At 33.3% G+C, this 17,993-nt stretch overlaps 1 protein-coding gene across 1 annotated transcript in view; it reads right to left on the reverse strand.

Annotated features, from left to right (window-relative positions):
- The window catches only part of LOC129495604 (low-density lipoprotein receptor-related protein 1B), a 1,831,349-nt gene that overhangs the window by 435,395 nt on the left and 1,377,961 nt on the right, over positions 1-17,993 (reverse strand). The window contains exons 38-41 of the mRNA XM_055303278.1: positions 5,462-5,588; positions 5,169-5,320; positions 4,748-4,872; positions 3,192-3,563 (exon numbers count right to left, since the gene is read on the reverse strand). Of these exons, the coding sequence (XP_055159253.1) occupies positions 3,192-3,563; positions 4,748-4,872; positions 5,169-5,320; positions 5,462-5,588 (776 nt within the window). The remainder of the gene's footprint in view (positions 1-3,191; positions 3,564-4,747; positions 4,873-5,168; positions 5,321-5,461; positions 5,589-17,993) is intronic.

Raw genomic sequence — 17,993 nt, forward strand, 5'->3', positions numbered from 1 at the left:
AAAATAAAAATGAATTGATCACATATTAACATAACTAGTATCTTCTAAGAAAATATCTGTGCTGTTTTTTGTTTTTGTTTAAATATTTTATTTATTTATTCATGAGACACACACACACACACACACACACACACACACACACACAGAGGCAGAGACACAGGCAGAGGGAGAAGCAGGCTCCATGCAGGGAGCCCAACGTGGGACTCAATCCCAGGTCTCCAGGATCATTCCCTGGGCAGAAGGCGGCGCTAAACCACTGAGCCACCTGGACTGGCCTGTGCTATTTTAAATGAGAAGAAAATATTGTTTTATGATTCTACAAATCTGTTTAGTGTCTAGATTATTAGAAGACAAGTAGATTCACACATCTACTTCTTCATCCTATCTCTTATGTTGTTTTAATTGAAATATGTGAGGAAAATCCAGCCTCATATGCCTATGAAGTTGGAAAAGAGAGGAGTTTCACACTATATCAACATATAATGCGTGGTAGTTACTTAAAGGTTAGCTTGAGTGTAGAATCAGAAACCACAGTGGCAAACTTTTTACACACTATTACATTAAAATTCACTGATCTATCCAACACTTTGAATGGATCATTTACCCATGCATGATTTTATCATGTCATTTGCAAAATATTGGTTTCCTAAATTATGCATATCTGTTGACATATTTCATTATGCAATACTCCCCTAAAAATCACTTCAGTAATATTACCACCCATCTCATCAGAAAAGCCTTTAAGCCTTGGGGAGTTATCAAGCTTACTGTGCTTGATGCAAGCCTTTCAGAATTCAGATTTTTACTTGAATGCTTGATTTCTATTATTTGCAGCAGATATTGTAAGTCATTTTCCTTGTAGTGAAAGACTCATTGTATTCATTTTTTAGAAAATGTCTTCCATATACCTAGGTCTGAATAACCATAGCCTGTCTGTTTCTCATTCTTTCAAGTAAAACATGGTGTTCCTTAAAAGAAGCACAGACCCAAATAATCGCACCAATACGTAGTTTCCTTCAGGCAACCATCGCACTTCAGAATGATGCAAAAGTGCTTTATGTGTATTTCATCATACAGAATATTAAAGAGATGTATACTGAAGGATCAGATTTAATAAAATAAAAATGTTTTACCCAGTTCAAGGATGTTCCTTAAGCAAAACTGGCTCTTTCTTTCCCAGCTATTAAGCAGCAGTGAAAAGTACAATGACTACTAGTATGGTTTGGTACCATTGCCTTGATTAGCACTAAGTTACCAGCAATCTGGTCACCACTGCTTATATACCATCAATGCAAATGGCAATACCATTGAAAAGGCAATTATCCAGTATTATAAAAATAACTCTTAGACCCTTGAACACTTATCAGGGATCAGGGATCACATATTTGTACTACTTGAAGACTACTGGTCTAGAATTATTCTTCTTGTTTTCCCCACCCAAATCTGGCCCAAACAACTAATAAGATTCCTACTGAAACTTTCAGTTTCCTCAACTCAGGTCAGTGGCATCTTGTAGCCTTCCTCAGGCAGATTATTTTTGTTCTCTAGTATCTTGTGGATTCTACTGAAATTAAATGTTTGTTGACTTGTAGCTTCTTCTGAAACTGTAGCTTCTAAATAAAGGTCTATGGACTCCTGTTCAACTTTATATCCAGGGTTCCTAATAAAAAGTCTATACCACTGAAAATGAATTAGTAAATTAATACATTGTGGATACAATGTGAGCCCTTCCAACTCTGAATTGTATCAGTCTAGAAAAACTGGAGAACCAGAGTATTATCTAAACTTCATAGAACTATACTGGATCAATGAATCTCAATTATGTCTGAACTCTATGATCAGTACAGTTACAGTTGCATTCTCTCTCTCTCTTTCTCACACACATGCACACACTCTCTCACACACACATGTCAAAATGGCATGTTGGCATATTCTGGAATTTACAAATTGGCATGAAATTATTGATAAGTACAGTAACCTTAGAGAATAAATAAATGAGAATGTATATTTATACAAGTATATGTTTGAACTAATTTGGAAAATCTGAGTAAGATTTGAATAGGCAAATACTGGCCTAGCAGAATGGCAAGCATAGCATGGGGTGGCAATGTGCAATAAAAAGTTTGACTATAAAAAAAAAAAAGTTTGACTATATTTATATTTATATTTATATTTATAGGAGAAGACATACAGTAGATGCTGGATCTGACTAGTTATCAGGTATACTAATATAAGTTGACTTGTTTTTTTTTTTTACAAATTAGATAGTCATAGCTAATAAATTATAAAATTATTGTTGGAAAAAGTATGGGATAGTAAATCTTTTCACATACAGTTGATGAAAAATATAAACTGATATGGTCATTTTGGACAGAAATTTGACCAGGTATAAAAAATAAAGATCGATTGACTTTGCAATTTTATTTCTAGGATTCTATGCTAAAGAAACACTCACATGCCTGAATAAATATATTTATGTGCACAAATGTTCATTGTGACTTTGTAGGTAATGATGAAATACCATAAACAACTTAAATGTTTATCAGAAGAAAATACTCAAATAAGTTAATCTTTTGTACAGAATAGGCACAGGTTTCAAAAGAATGAGATAGGACCTTATGTATTGAAATAAAAGCTTTTCAGGATATTTGATAACTATAAAAAAGCAGATGAATAACATAGAGGATCATTCAATTTCGTAATTACAAATAACATACACACATACATGAAAAAAATTCTGAAAGCATGACAGCTGTCAGTCAAGGATAAGTAAATGGACTTATAGTGTTAAGGCAGAAATTGCATTTTTAAATCTATATTACTTGAATACTTTAAAATTAACTTATATATTAATTTTCAAAGTAATGAGTAGGACTGACCTCAAGTATACTGGAATTGGAAAAGTGGAGGATACGTGAAAATCACGTAGAGAGAAAAGAAACAGGTTGTATGAAGAATATATTATTGAAAGTTCCATGATTCGAAACTAGTAATCATAATTTACATACTGTACATGCTAAGAGTTAATTGCTTCTTTGACGTTTGGCAGATCAGATAATAAGGGTGCATTACTCTTGAACATAAACTAAAAAATGTATAAGTGCTACATGCAATTACCACTCTAATTTCTCTGCTAATGCAAATGATACTCACTTTCACCAAATTATATTTTAAAAAATGAATGTACTTACTTTCAACAATAACTTGTCTGTCCTCCCAGTTATCTGTAATAAGCTGTATATTTCCAAAGTGTGCATCACTGTAAAAGATGCGGTTGGTACCTTTTCTTCTTTGATTATAGTCAAAAGCCAAAGCTATGACATTCTTGAAATAATGTGGATTCTCATATGGCCTTATTGGTGAATTTAAATTGGTTTCATCAGAAAGATGTATACTTTTTAATATTGTTCTCCCTGAATAAAGCAAATAGCCTTCATGCCTTAGGCAAGTGACTCCATCCTCTGCCAAATATCCATGGGCACAAGTGCAAGTTCTCCGAGAATTTCCTCGATAAAGACAGAGTTGCTGACATCCACCATTGTCTTTGGCACAAACATTGGTGCCTAAAGAAGGAAAAGATACACACATACACAAACATATATATTTGTGTTTTTCTTTGGTGTTTCAAATGTTTTTTTTTTATTTTCTTACAGAAATATTTTACAAAATAATGTTGAATATTCTATCTTTTTATTCTTAATACTGGTCAGTATAAGAAAATCAAATAAGATAAAGTTCTGATTCTTTTTCACACCAGTTTAAAATTTTGGATTTCTTATTTCAAAGATCGCAATCTTCCGCTCCAAATACCAACTAAATAAAAGGATTAAAATTTTCTTTAATCGGCCAGGTAACTGTGTAACTATTTTCTGAAACTTGATGCTGAGATTACAACAGGCTTTATGTATTATAATCTTTGGCACAAGTAACAATTCTCTCAAACATGAATTGAATTCACCACAAACAATGCACTGATTTAAACTCTTGTCTATGAAATATGAAAGTTATCAAAGAAATTTATAGCTCCAATGTACCAAACCTCCTAAGTATATTAAACATAAGTTTTTGCTTCAGTTTTGAGTGAATATGTAATATACTATTAAGATATTTCCATCAGGCTGATTTTCCTCCATGAATCCATCATCAGCTCTGCAGTTATTATGCCTATCTTTGATGTCAAGAAAATTAATTACAATTTATTTTAATGGACATTAAAATGGATATCTAATTACATAAAATAGACATTTAATTGAGGTACAATTTTAAATAAGAAACATCCAAACCACCATCATATCAGTTTCAAAATGCACATTTTAAGGAAGTGATGACTTTTGAAACATTTCACACCAAGAGCAAACTTCTGAAGCCATAATCACTTTATAAATCAAAATATAACCCCAAATGGAATTTTGGCTACTTTTTACTCTCTAATATCCTAATTTTGTTTTGTATTTTTTGTTGAATATGTATATATATCAAGATATTCTATATTACTTAGCTCAAACCCATACTGAAGACATGTCAGGTATGTATAAATACACTGTTTTAGGCAAAAATACGTATGTATGAACTACTCTATATACATTTCATTAGGCTACTGTATGAGTTTTGTAGGAAACTAGATGTAAAATAAAATAGAATTTTGAGGTTTTGGATTTATATAAGAATCTCTGACTTAAGTTTGATAAATGTTTTAAAAATAAGAGAGAAATGACATAAGATGTATTCATTATTTAAGAGTGCTGACCTTTCTCTCTTACTCGGTTAAAGATTTTAACCTCCTTCAGGTTGACTCCAAGACCTGTTCTCATGGTTATAGTTTCCGTGGCATCATTCTTGTGGCCTCTTCTGATGGACCCGTTGGCATGTGCTCTGACAAGAAGTTGAACATACATGATCAAAAACCTTTAAGTAATTCACATCAAGCCAGTTATTTAAACTGAAGATAACAGATGGCCAAGCAGAAGGGGAAAGAAACCAACTTTAGTCTGTGACATTGAAACGCTCAAGCCTGGAATAGAAAGAGCGGCTGACTTCCTGCAGAAATTACATGGCTTTGTGAGATCCTTTTTTGTGACCTTGCTAAGGAATGGCTAATCCTACAAGGGTAAAGCAACTGGCACTGAAATAACATTTGAGACTCGAATACTTATGAAAAAATAAATTACCTGTCAGACCAGTAGATGTAAGCCCCAAAGACTGCAACTGAAAACATATCCACATTGCTCCCTGACAGCACCACCTCACGATTCCCTCCAGTCTCAAGGTCGATTCTTTCTATTTTGTCTGTACGAGCATCACACCAGTACAATTTGTTTTCCTAAAGATCAATTGAAAAGGAATATTGCAACCTTTTTTGGATTAAGTGGTTTTTTAAAAATAATAATAATAAAAGAACACTAAGAGTGGATTAATGCAAGTTGGCAGTTTGCACTTTAAATACTTAAGAAATCCAACACACCTCATAGTCGATGGAGATACCATTCGGCCATGCTATTCCCATGCTTACAAGGATAACCTTCTCTGAGCCATCTAAGCGAGCTTTTCCAATGCAGGGCATCTGTCCCCATTCAGTCCAGAACAAATAGCTGAAATAAAATTGCTGATTTAGAGTAATATGCAAATAAACATAAAAACACATATTCATAATAATAAATCAGTAACATCCATTCCATTAGAACAAAAATAAAACATTTTAGAATCCATATACATATGTGTTTATTTATAAAAAGTAATTTTTATTGTAAAAATATTTATTCATAGAAATCACACGGATGAATTCAAAATCCCCCAAAAATACTTTGCTTATGCTACTCCATGTCTGAAATGCCCTTCTCCAACCTGCCTGCCTAATTTATTCTTGTTCCTATCTCAAACATCATTTCCCTCAAAAATTCTTCTGTGTTCTCATTACTGTACAATATACTCTGCATGGATTAGAGTGGCAAATTTATAGTGCTATATTTCTTATATTTCTTTACAGTGTTATTTTTTGTTAATGTCTTTTGCTCCCACTGGACAATAAGCTCAAGGAGGACATTGATCTCTCCTTTTCATCTACTAGTACACCTACAGCACTAGGAAATTAGAAAATTTTAAAAATAAAAATTTGTGGTAGATAAATATTTATTAATGCATACATGAATGCACTATAATTTCAATTCTGTCCAATTACACTGCTAAATGTAACGATTCTACTTTGAATTTTGTAAGTTATCCTGTGAAGGGATAATTAAACATGGATTTAAACAAAAGCAGACATTCCTATTTTAGTAATCTCATAATGCAGAATGGAATATGGAAGAAAATGTAATACAGAAAGAAAATCCTGGGTATGCTAAAATAAAAAATGTCAAAAAACTAAATGTAGAGAAACAGCAGGCCTAGTATCTGTGCTTTCTTTCACTCATTTGTTCAGCATATATAATATTTATATTACAAATGTATATTACAATACGAAATGCATGCTTTCAGATAAATAGGATCCACTCTTTTGAAGTTAGGTTGACTGAAATTTTTATTCATCTGTCAGAAAACAGCAATGTTTAGAATCTAGAAAAATATGGCAATCATTGATTTGTTTAGGCAAAAATGGGTATGTATTCTGTGCATATTAGAATACATATATATGAGTGATCACATGTGAGAAATGAAATGAAGTTAAATATAGAAAAATCAAAGATATACATTTATATGTTGTACCCACTTAATGAACTTATTTATCGATAAAAAAGATACTTAAACTATGTAAAATTACCTGTACCTTTATGCATATTGTTTTGATTTATTTTAAAAGTTGATTTTTTTCCCTGAAAATGCTATATAAAATAAATGTGTTTGGACTTTTACAACCAGATGAAAAGGAGGTGTGTCTAGAATTTCAAGTATATTAATCCTGAAGAAGCTTTCATTCATATTTACAAGATCTATAAATCAGAAAGGGAAAAATTTATAGCAAGAAATCCAAAAAAAAAAAAAAAAAGAAATCCAACAAATATTTTACTGGCTAGATCTAGGCTGAAACAGGTATGAAAGAAAAAATATATGCTTTCACTATAGTTAAGACTTTTTAAAACTTTCATGAAGATTCTCACTGTGTTAAAAAAAATAAATAAAATAATTGGGAGGTCAAATTTATTGCCCTATTTTTAACTTTGTAAAGAAAAATTTTACCATTACTAATGCCCTTAAAATACTAGTCAGGCATTGCGTCAAAATGGCAGGGGATGTAACAGTGAGAAGAAGGCATTTTGGGAGCCGGAATAGACAGGTGCTTACTTATTCAGTCTGATTCTTGTCATCTAATTTAATATACCCCAGAGTTCAAATATGGAAGGAAGTATGTACAATATTCCTTTTATTTAATCATAATCTGCTTTCAAAATGCACTAAATGAGTAATAAAAATATTATTTTGAGTGAGCAGGGCAAATCAGCCATTTCACATATTTAAGTGCTAATTCTCACAGGTATGGAAACTGTGGCTCAGGATGTCAACAATCCACCATCACGCAGATGACCAAGAATGGTTCAAGTCAGAAACTTCACTCAGGCCTGTGGTGGATTCTCTATGTTGGCTCATCAAATATAAACAGAATACAACAATATAATAACCTTATATCAAATGTTATTTTTCCCTAGGTATAAGGAATAGAAGAAACTTCCTCATACTTAAAAACACAAAACAAAAACAAAACAAAACAAAACAAAACAAAAAAAAAAACACAAAACAAGCCATGAAGAAGGTTTTAGTACTGAGAAACAAGTCTGACTTGTTCCTTTTTTCTCAAGTAGTCCCTATTTATTTTAAATCTGCAATATTTCCATGCAGGAGGCTTAGATGAATGATAATAACATTACGAATTAAAATTATTCAAAATAAAACTATCTGGAGTACAGATTTTATTCAAATTTTCCATAGTGATTTGATAAATTATCATTATATATAAAGCCAATCTGACTGTGGGAATCACTTTTATGTGGCTAAATAATTTATCAACTTAATAAAAATAAAAGATTTGAAACCTACTAAAATGAAGCAACATTTTATGAATGTCAGGGAAGGAGTAATTTATTTGCTCCTTAAACTGAAATTAAAAATAAAGAATTGAATAGAATTACCACCTTGAGAACCTTCAGGAATTATAACTAAATGCAGAGAAAGAATACTAAGCTTAGAAAACTACAGGGAGAAACTTATGAATAATTTAAGATAGCAATTTACATAGTTGTACTTGAGATAACTTTAATGAACATAGATTCTTTGTATCTAAATGTGATTTTTCAGGAAGGGGAGAAATAAAAATCCTTGTCACTGGTTTTTGAGACCCCATGGAAATTAAGATTCAATGCCAGCATTATAGGTCAATGTTGTTCCCATTTGAGCTAAAAATTTGCAGTAGTGAAATGTTTGTTAGATTGTACGATATAGTGAAAGAAAGTGCCTTTAGAATATTGGTTTGATTGATTTAGCGCTGAAAATACTTCTCAAGTTTATCCCGGGCCCAGAAATTTTCCAAATTGTCAAAATCAAATGCTGTGTTATATAACTGAAGTTTCTCTGGATAATAATTTGTCCTAAAGTGAAAATTCCCATATTCACAGAGACTTGCAGTGACATAATCTAAAATTACAAAATTAAAAATGGGACATTCAAAAGTGGATTGGAAGATTTTAAGGATAATATCAGAAATTATCATAACACAAACATCCGTATTATCTTAACAGGGCGTAGATGTTCTTGGCAGGAAAATGTGCAATGAATACATATCATGTTCCACTATTAACATCCAATTAATTATGGACATTTGAATAATAAGCAAAATATTCCATTTGGCAGCTTTGGGATTCTTAAAGGCCTGGGATACACTTTCAGTCCTCAAAGGTTTACTGTATTTATCATATGACCATTGTACCGATGTCAGAATTATTTTACATACAGGTACATTTATAAAGGAAAACAAATCTTTTGCACTTGCAATTAAAGCTCAAAAACATAGAAATATTACAAATGCCCTTGTATAATTTCAAATAGAAAGATTTTTAAGAAATAAAGCTAACATGAAAATAAAGCTTTGACTTTCGTGGGGAAGAGTAAAAAGTGTGAGGTTGAAAGAAAAGAATGAGTAAGTCCAAATTGTTATAAAAGAAATAGGATTGAATATTATTCTTTTAGATATATGGATAATAGTGAAAAGCAACTAATTGGAATCAATTGTCTTTGCATTTAAGATTCTTCTTTTGAATGCTAAACTATTTCCTTTGAACACAGATCTGGGTTGTAATTTTTACAATAAACTCACGCTTTCTAGTCTTATGCCATTATAAGAAAGCATGATTTATATACTTTATCCAATATGCCAAAGAAAGAAGAGATAACCAAAAATTTCCATGCTGGAACAAAAATGAAGATCTTGTAAATTCTTTTATAGGCAGATGTCTTGGTTGAGAAGAGAATCAAGAATGTTATTGTTACTCTCCTCCACTAGGGGAGAGTAAAGTGTGTTACATTATCAGCAAAAAGCACACAACAACAAATAGAAACAAAAAAAAAAATTCCACAAATTAACAATAGCAGCTAGCCTTTATGTAAGCGTGAGTTTTTATTTGACAAAAAACTGCTTGTAATTTTCAGTGTCTCAGCAGTTTCATTAGAATGACTTAGGGGCACCTGGGTGGCTCAGTGGTTCAGCATCTGCCTTTGGTTCAGGTCATGATCCTGGGATCCAGGATTGAGTCCCACATCCCACTCTCCACAGGGAGCCTGCTTTTCCCTCTGCCTGTGTCTCTGTCTTTCTGTCTCTATGTCTCTCATGAATAAATAAATAAAATCTTAAAAAAAAATCACTTACAACTCATCCTAATCAAATACTTTGTAGGCCAACCTGTCAATGTCTCCATTTTTAGGGTACATGCATGCAAATAATATAAACCTTTGAATACATTTCATGAACACATGAATTGACATCCCCTATGAGGAAGGCAGTGTAAAGTAGAACCTTCTCTATTCCTGTGAGGGCTTCTTCACACTTCCTTTTTCTTTATTTAATGTGCAGTTTTGTTTTGAGAAGGTATTGCATGCCAATCCCAAATCACTTTTCAAGTCCTAGATGTGTTGCTATTGCTTAGAGGTTCCTGTAATATAAAAAGAACTCCAGCACGGAGAGCAGAACACTCGTTAAAAGGAAGAGTCTAGAGACAGTATAACCTTGAACACTACCTTTCAATTTCCTTTTTTTTTTTTTGGTCTGTGGTTTGGTGGATGATTCTCAAGTGAATTCTTTTAGTGCAGTCATGTATCACTTAGCAAATATTAACTAGGTACCTATTATGTGCTAGAAGCTGATGATACCAAATGAAGTGGCCTTAACATCCCCCATGAAACTATTTAATGGTAGAGGCAGATAGGTAGAGAAAGAATAATACTCTCCTCCCAAAAATGCCAATAGAAATACTTAAAACTTGCTAGCTGTAAGTTTCGGAGTCATAAAAAGTAGAGGCTTCAACACTGAGAATGGTAAGAGAAGTTGTCATTTCTATATACAAATCAGAAATGAACTTTTCTTTTGAGCCAAAATAAAGATACGGGCCATCTGGGTTGTTCTCTTTTTCTGTTTAAGCTTAAAACAATATTTATCATTTATCCCACAAGTCTTGTTCTGGTTTCTGTTATTCTTAAGTTTTATATCAGATTCCCTCTTGATTCACAACTTTGCAATATTGAGAGAAATAATTATTACGTGTATGCACAGTCAATACTGGGAAACTATCAAGAAAAATTCTTCACGCACACAAAAATGTATTTGGTATCCATAATGCTATAGCATATTATTTTTATAGCTTATTTTATGTTTAGTTCCTTATTTAATTAATTAATACCCTGCCTCATTGCATATCTTCTCATTTTAATAAATATATACATGTACATATACACATATATCAGTTTGCTATTTACATGTTTCAAAATATTTTACCTGAGTAAAGGGTCCATTTTTTATTCATTTTTGTTATCCCTGATGTAAAATATTTGGTGTTTCTGTATAATATATACATTTTCTTATGAAATATTTAATATCTAGATTCCTAGAGCCAAGACTCCTAGTACTTATAGGCAGATTTTGAATTCTTAAAATATTACACAGAAATTTCCAGTTTGTTTCATGACCTCCAACCTGTCTTCTATATCGGTCACATCCAACATACTCTGGATGTTCCAATTGAAAGAAACTGAAATAATTTCCAGATGTACAGAGAGAAAGATCTTTTAAACTTCTCTTTTACCCTGTACCATAGCTTTTCGATCAGATCCCTTAAAAAATCAGGGTAAGTTCATACATAGGGGTGTGGCTATTTCTGGTTTCCATTCAACATTGCTTTGGTGGTCTGGACCAGAAGCTCCCTCCTGTAGTGGGAGTTGGCATGTTTTTTTCCTGCCTCTCTTCTTCCTCCATGAGCCACAGAGCTAAAGTGATAGCCCAAGACATTTTGATGACTTCTAGTCCTTCTTCCCTCCTTTTAGCAGGGAGAATAAGATCCAAAATTCATGTTTAGAGTTAAGGAATGAAGATGAAGCACATGGTAAAAGATTGGGTGAACAAAACCTAACTAGCTTTAAAACAATGGTGTTGGCAAAATTTTTGAGAAAATTCCTAGTGAAAATTGTGTGATGCTTTTCTTTCATTTGTTGTTATAATGTGTTTATATGCCTCTCTTAGAGATCTGTTGAGAAAATTGGCTGTAATTTGGGGCTTGATTATGGTGTTCCTGAGTTATTTGACCATCATGGTATCTTAATGTTACAAGGGATCCCTGGGTGGCTCAGCTGTTTAGTGTCTGCCTTTTGGCCAGGGCGTGATCCTGGAGTCCCGGGATCAAGTCCCACGTCGGACTCCCTGCATGGAGCCTGCTTCTCCCTCTGCATCTCTCCCTCTCTCTATCTGTGCCTCTCATGAATAAATAAATAAAATCTTAAAAATATATATATATTACATACTAAACCCTGATTCCACCATTATTTCAATTGCAAATCAAATTTAAATCTACTTGTTTTTTATATGTACTATCTTGCCTTGAGATAAAAGCATACTTTAGAAATGGTGTTGAACTATGCTATACTCTTTCTTTTTTTTTAAGATTTATTTATTTATTTATGATAGACATAGAGAGAAAGAGAGGCAGAGATACAGGAGGAGGGAGAAGCAGGCTCCATGCCGGGAGCCTGACGCGGGACTCGATCCCGGGACTCCAGGATTGTGCCCTGGGCCAAAGGCAGGTGCCAAACCACTGAGCCACCCAGGGATCCCCTGCTATACTCTTTCTATCTCAAAATATGTTAAACTATCATTCAAGATCTTCTGTATATTGTTAAGCATTCTAAAAGCATACATCTATTGCATCAAAGACTACTTGACAGTATGTAGTTGTTGAACACCAAGATCCCATCTTAAGCTGAATCCTACAGAAAGAAACACTTTTCAGCAAGTTATTTATGATCATAAAAATATAAAGTTATATTAACAAAACAATGTTTTGTCAGAGTGTGCTTCACTTAGAGATCATATACAATGGGAAGTTAATTGACTTTTTTCAGTGTTATACGAGGTATCATATTGTGACTTCTACTATAGAAAGTGAATTTTTAGCATAAAAATTATTACATTTCAATTTTTTAAAAGGAAGTGATGCCTTACAAAAGACTCATCGGAAGGAAGAAACTAATTTTTCAAGCTGAAGTAAATTTATACATGCTTTCTATTTTGCATTTGGCTACATTTTAAAAGACTTCAAGTCTCCTTTGTTCAAAACAGGCTTCATGCCCACTTTTTCAAGGCACATTTATATCTTGGATTCAGCTAATTTACTCCATCATTGTTTACCTTTTTCCTTTGGCAATACCCCTGACATGTTTTAACTTCAAACAGAATGCTGTAATTTTATTCGTATGATATGAATTTAAACACCTAAATGTCTACATAATATTATCTGGAAACCAATGTTTGAATTACCATTTCCTGGAAATCGGCATAGCATTTAAAAAAGTATATTAATTCTTAACCATAAATCCTGAAAAAATGTATATCCATGTGACATAAGAGTTAAGAAATATTTTTTAGGAAGAAGTGAAGATTTGGAGGTAAATAATATTTGAATTATTGCTACATATTTCAAAGATTTCTTGCTTTGTGGATTAAAGTGTAAATCTTGGGGGGACTCAAAATTAAGATATCAAAATTATTTAATAAGATCCTCCAGCTGAGTCTATGCTCAGTTCATAGTTGTAATGAAAAGAAATGGGGAATCTATGAGATATTGGAGAGAAAAGATGACAGGAGTTAGTGACAAATGAAAAACTACAGAAAATCTAAAGTAAGTTTCAATCTCGTCAGGACAAAAAGACATGCTATGGTTAGGAAAAGAAGGTGTAGACTAGACGCAGAAGAATATGTTAAATTTCTGTGACAGTGCACATTCAGACAAAGATTTTCTAAAGAAAAATGGAAATATAAGTGAAGACATGAAGATGAGATTTTGGATGTAATGTAATGATTTGTAAGAAAAACATGAAAATATGGTTTGAAGGATAAATATATCAAGAGAGAGAATGCATACCAAGACTTAGATGAGAGAGATGTGCAGAAGAGGTATGGAGGTGGGGACAGGAGAGCAAGGAGACTCAGGTAGAGAAGGTAACAGAGAAAATAAATTCTTGAGTGGATAACCAATGGAGAAATATGTCAAAGAAAAGGCAAATTGTATGAAATCTGGGGGAAAATCTTTTAATTTGGCTATGGATAAATTTTAACAATTCTGGAAGGAACAGAACTTCTCTATTCTAAGAAGTTGGGAAGTAAACATGTAGAGAGAAATAAGACATTAGGCATTTTGTGGGGAGGAGTTTTTTTTATTTATTTATCCTTTTTTCAAATGAGAGAGATCAGATCTTATTTGAAAACCAAAAGGAAAGGCTTCATTGAAAGAACTGATTAAAAATGACAGAAGAGTTACTGCATGAGATACTTGAAAAATTTAAAGTGGAGAAGATTTAAGTAAGAAAGAAAACTTTCTGTGAGGTTATTTCAAAATATTCACAGCATAAATTATCCGATTTATCCATATCATCACTATCACAATTAACCACTGAATTTACTTAATTGCTTTATTACTAACTGTAAATTTTGCCATCTTCTCCCTCCACTGCTGTCATTCTTAGGGACTTTATGACTTATGCTGATGACCTTGTGAACATCTCAGCTCATGTTCACCTCATCTATTCCAGGGACCTGCATCCCTCCTTTGCCTCTGCCTTACACAAGCAGGGTCACACACTCATCTTAATTACCACATAAGACTGCTCTATTTCCAATTTTACCAATTCTGAAATCATCTCTTAATTTATAGAGTTGTCTTTGTCATTCACGTCCTTACTTCTTACTCTGACTTTAAACTGCTGCTCTTGGTTTCCATGATTCACTAACTTCTAGACCTCAGCTCCTGACTGGCAACTCATGGGTATTCCATTACAATCCAACTTTGAATCTGTCGCCACCTGCTTCCTTTCTGGCTTTTTTTTATTCTCTTACTGCTAAGCTGCTGAATATTATTACTCAAGGTCATAGAAACATACTAATTAGATTCTTGAACTCCATCCCAGCTAAATTTATGTTGTTTTAAGTCCTTTTATTCATATTTTATTCACCACAATAGTTTCAGCAAAACTACCTATCCACTCAAAGCTGCTAACCTTTCTCATATTGACCATCGCCTATGAGTTTCTTCAATTTCACTAATGTATTTGCTAAGATATATTTTACTGCAGCATCCTGTTTCTTTATTCCATGTCCAAAACTAGAAGAGGAAGAGAAATTCCCCCTTCATTTAATCCTTCCAATAATCAAAAACGACATGGACATTTGAGAACGAGATATTTCAAAAGATTGCAGAAGTAGGAAAAATCCAAGCTAGGATTCTAATCTGTAGTGGACATGGTTGGTGCTCCACCTAGACGTCCTCAGATTTTGTTTCCTATTTCTATAATCACCAGTGCCCAGCATCTGTATCCTTTGTCTCTAACAATTCCCACAGGCACTTTTCTTGAGAGAACAGCTACTAGCAACTCTCCTTTCACAAGCAGTGCTGAGATCTTGGGAGTATAGGTCTCCCGAGGGTGGCCCTCATCCAATGAATGGTTGGGTGGCAGTTTGAAAGCCAAGCTCCCTCACTCTCAAGTGAGTTTTAGACTCCAGCACTCCCTAAGTAATCATTTGAGACCTGGACTTTGCTCATAGTTGAATCTTTGTTTCCTATCCTGCTTCTCTCCCATTGCCTGAATTGAATTTTCATTCCAGGCTTTGTTTCTGGAATACCTGATGTAAGACACAAATTTTGTCCATCTGCTTTCTGGTCCACTATTCTTCCTGCCCCACCCTATTGCTTCTTCCTTGTCCAAGTTCCTCCTACCCTCCCGGGAATTTGTTTTTCTCTCAGTTTCCTACTCTCTGCCTATGAACATGTGGAGTATCCCCTGACTCCTACACTAAGGAAAACTTCCTCAATACCCTACTATCTTCTCAACATCTATTGTTCCTTCTTTCCCTTCATTGTCCAAGTTTCTGTCACTGTCGATGAAATATGCAAGCTCTACATTCTAATTATCTTTCATTTAGTCATTCTTTATATTTGGCTTCTGTCTTTACCAATTTCCTGAAATTGATAACAATTAGCAACATCATCTTCATTATCAACTGCATGTTCTGTTCTCTGCTTTAATATTTCCTAAGCTCTTTATTGCTGGCACACTTTCCTCCCTGGAACTGTCTTCCCTTGACTTCTATGATATAGTGATTTTCTGAGGATTGAAATGACCATTTCTCTTTTGCCTTATTCTTGATTTTCTTTTTCTCTTCTCTTAATCATTTCATCCCCTGATTAAAAACGTTCTCCATTTTTTATCCTTACATTTCTATATTCTGTACTCTTTCTTGAATAATCTCATCTATACCATGGTTTATTGCAGAGTCTGAACTGTTGGAATAAACTAAAGTAAATTTATACATATCCAACTCTCAATTCCATATATTCTACTAAATATCTCTTCTCCAGAACATGCTATCCTAGGAAGAATCCAGGATTCCAAAACAATTTTAGTTAAAAGAAAAAAAAATACTGTTAGGATTATTTTTTTTAGGCTTAAAAGACTGGATTTTTCTAAATCCAAACTGATATTTCATATGTATTTTAAGATTTTTTTCCTTTCTCTCCAACTTTGATCAGACTCCTGCTGGCCCAAGAACTTGCAAAGAGAAAGTTCTCTTTTCCTTTCTTCTTTTTTCTTTTTTTTCTTTTCTTTTCTTTTCTTTTCTTTTCTTTTCTTTCTTTTTTCTTTCTTCTTTCTTTCTTTCTTTCTTTCTTTCTTTCTTTCTTTTTCATTCATTCATTCATTCATTCATTCATTCTTTGTTTTTAATGTATTGCTCTTTTCTATTTTTTTTTATTCTCTCTTTTACATGTTTGTCTCCAGCTCTGTCCATTACTTGGCTTGCGGGTAAAAAAATAACCCCCTCCTCATAACACTCTCTCTAGGATGATAACTATTTCTATGAATTCCCTAATTTAAAGCACGCTACAATTTCAATAAACTCATTACACTTCTGACCATTGCTTACGGGCTTTGGGGGCAAGGAAAAGGCTTAGGAGAGAGAGTCTAGGACCATTTTAGATTCTACTTAGTAAAGTAGGGAATGTGTCTTCATGGTAATTTCATTAATATGTGGGGAATACTATTGCCTATTTAATGGCCCCAGCTACATCTCGGCTCTTCCCTATGTAGGTATACTCTTGCCAATGGCCTCTCTTTGCCACCACCAATGCTTTGATTATTCTATTCTTCAAGTAATATATTCCCACCCCACCTCAGAAACTTCTCTCCTTCAAGTCTTCTCCATAAAACCTCTACTAAACATCACCATTGCTGCTACTACCTTCCCTATGACTACCTACTCTGATTATACCAAATCTCTTGTTTTTCAAAACTCAATGTAACTTCATAAAGATCTTACAGAAATTATGTTAACATGAGATTTCGGCTTGAGTCATATTGGTCTAGTCATTTTATACCCGAAAATGAGTCTCATGGCAAAATATGAGACTTAATTTTATTTTTTTATTTTTTTTCTATTTGAAATTCCATTTATTTTTTTCTATTTGAAATTCCATTTATTTTTTTCTATTGATATGCATGTGTTATGAGACTTAATTTTAACTGAAATTTTGTATTTGTTTAAACTGCAAGCTAAAAAAAAAAAAAACCTGTAAGCTTAAACAGATTAACTCATTGTGAATGGAAGCAGCATCTTATTTTTATACCATCATACTTCGCAGTGCCCACCAGTGTCTTTCATGCAGTAAGCAGTCCTATTTTGTCAAGATGTACTGAACTGAAGGCTGAAGAGGAGATGGAGATGCCTTAACATGATCTCACACACAGTGTGCTGCACTCAATAAATATATATTTTTAATAAACTGACAGAAAGTGGAGTATATGTGGGTTGCTTTGCCTGATGTTCTCAATCATCCTAGAGAGAAAGAGGTATGTTTTTATGCTAAGATGGCTGTGGAAATATAAAAATATACTTAAAGAAGATAAGTATCTTCTTATTGTTGTGCCAGGTACAACACAACAACTTGAGGTTATATACTAGGCACAACAACTTGAGGTTATATACTAGGTTTCAACAAAACATTAAAAAAAAAAAAAAACCTACAGATTGCCAAGCAGCAGCAGCAAGAGGCCTACTAAATTGAACTGCATAAATCTGTAATAGGCCAGGCACAAGACACTCTTGACCATACAAATGAAGTGCTGCACTTATTACAAATACAAGGGGAAGAAATTCTTTATTAGAAACAAACTCATTTCCTGCATATCTCTGGGATTTCATAACATTCAAATTATATTTGTTCCTACCATTAGAATAATTATCCACAACATAGCAATTG

The sequence above is a fragment of the Nyctereutes procyonoides genome, unplaced genomic scaffold (assembly GCF_905146905.1).
Source record: "Nyctereutes procyonoides isolate TBG_1078 unplaced genomic scaffold, NYPRO_anot_genome, whole genome shotgun sequence".
NCBI classification, from domain to species: domain Eukaryota; kingdom Metazoa; phylum Chordata; class Mammalia; order Carnivora; family Canidae; genus Nyctereutes; species Nyctereutes procyonoides.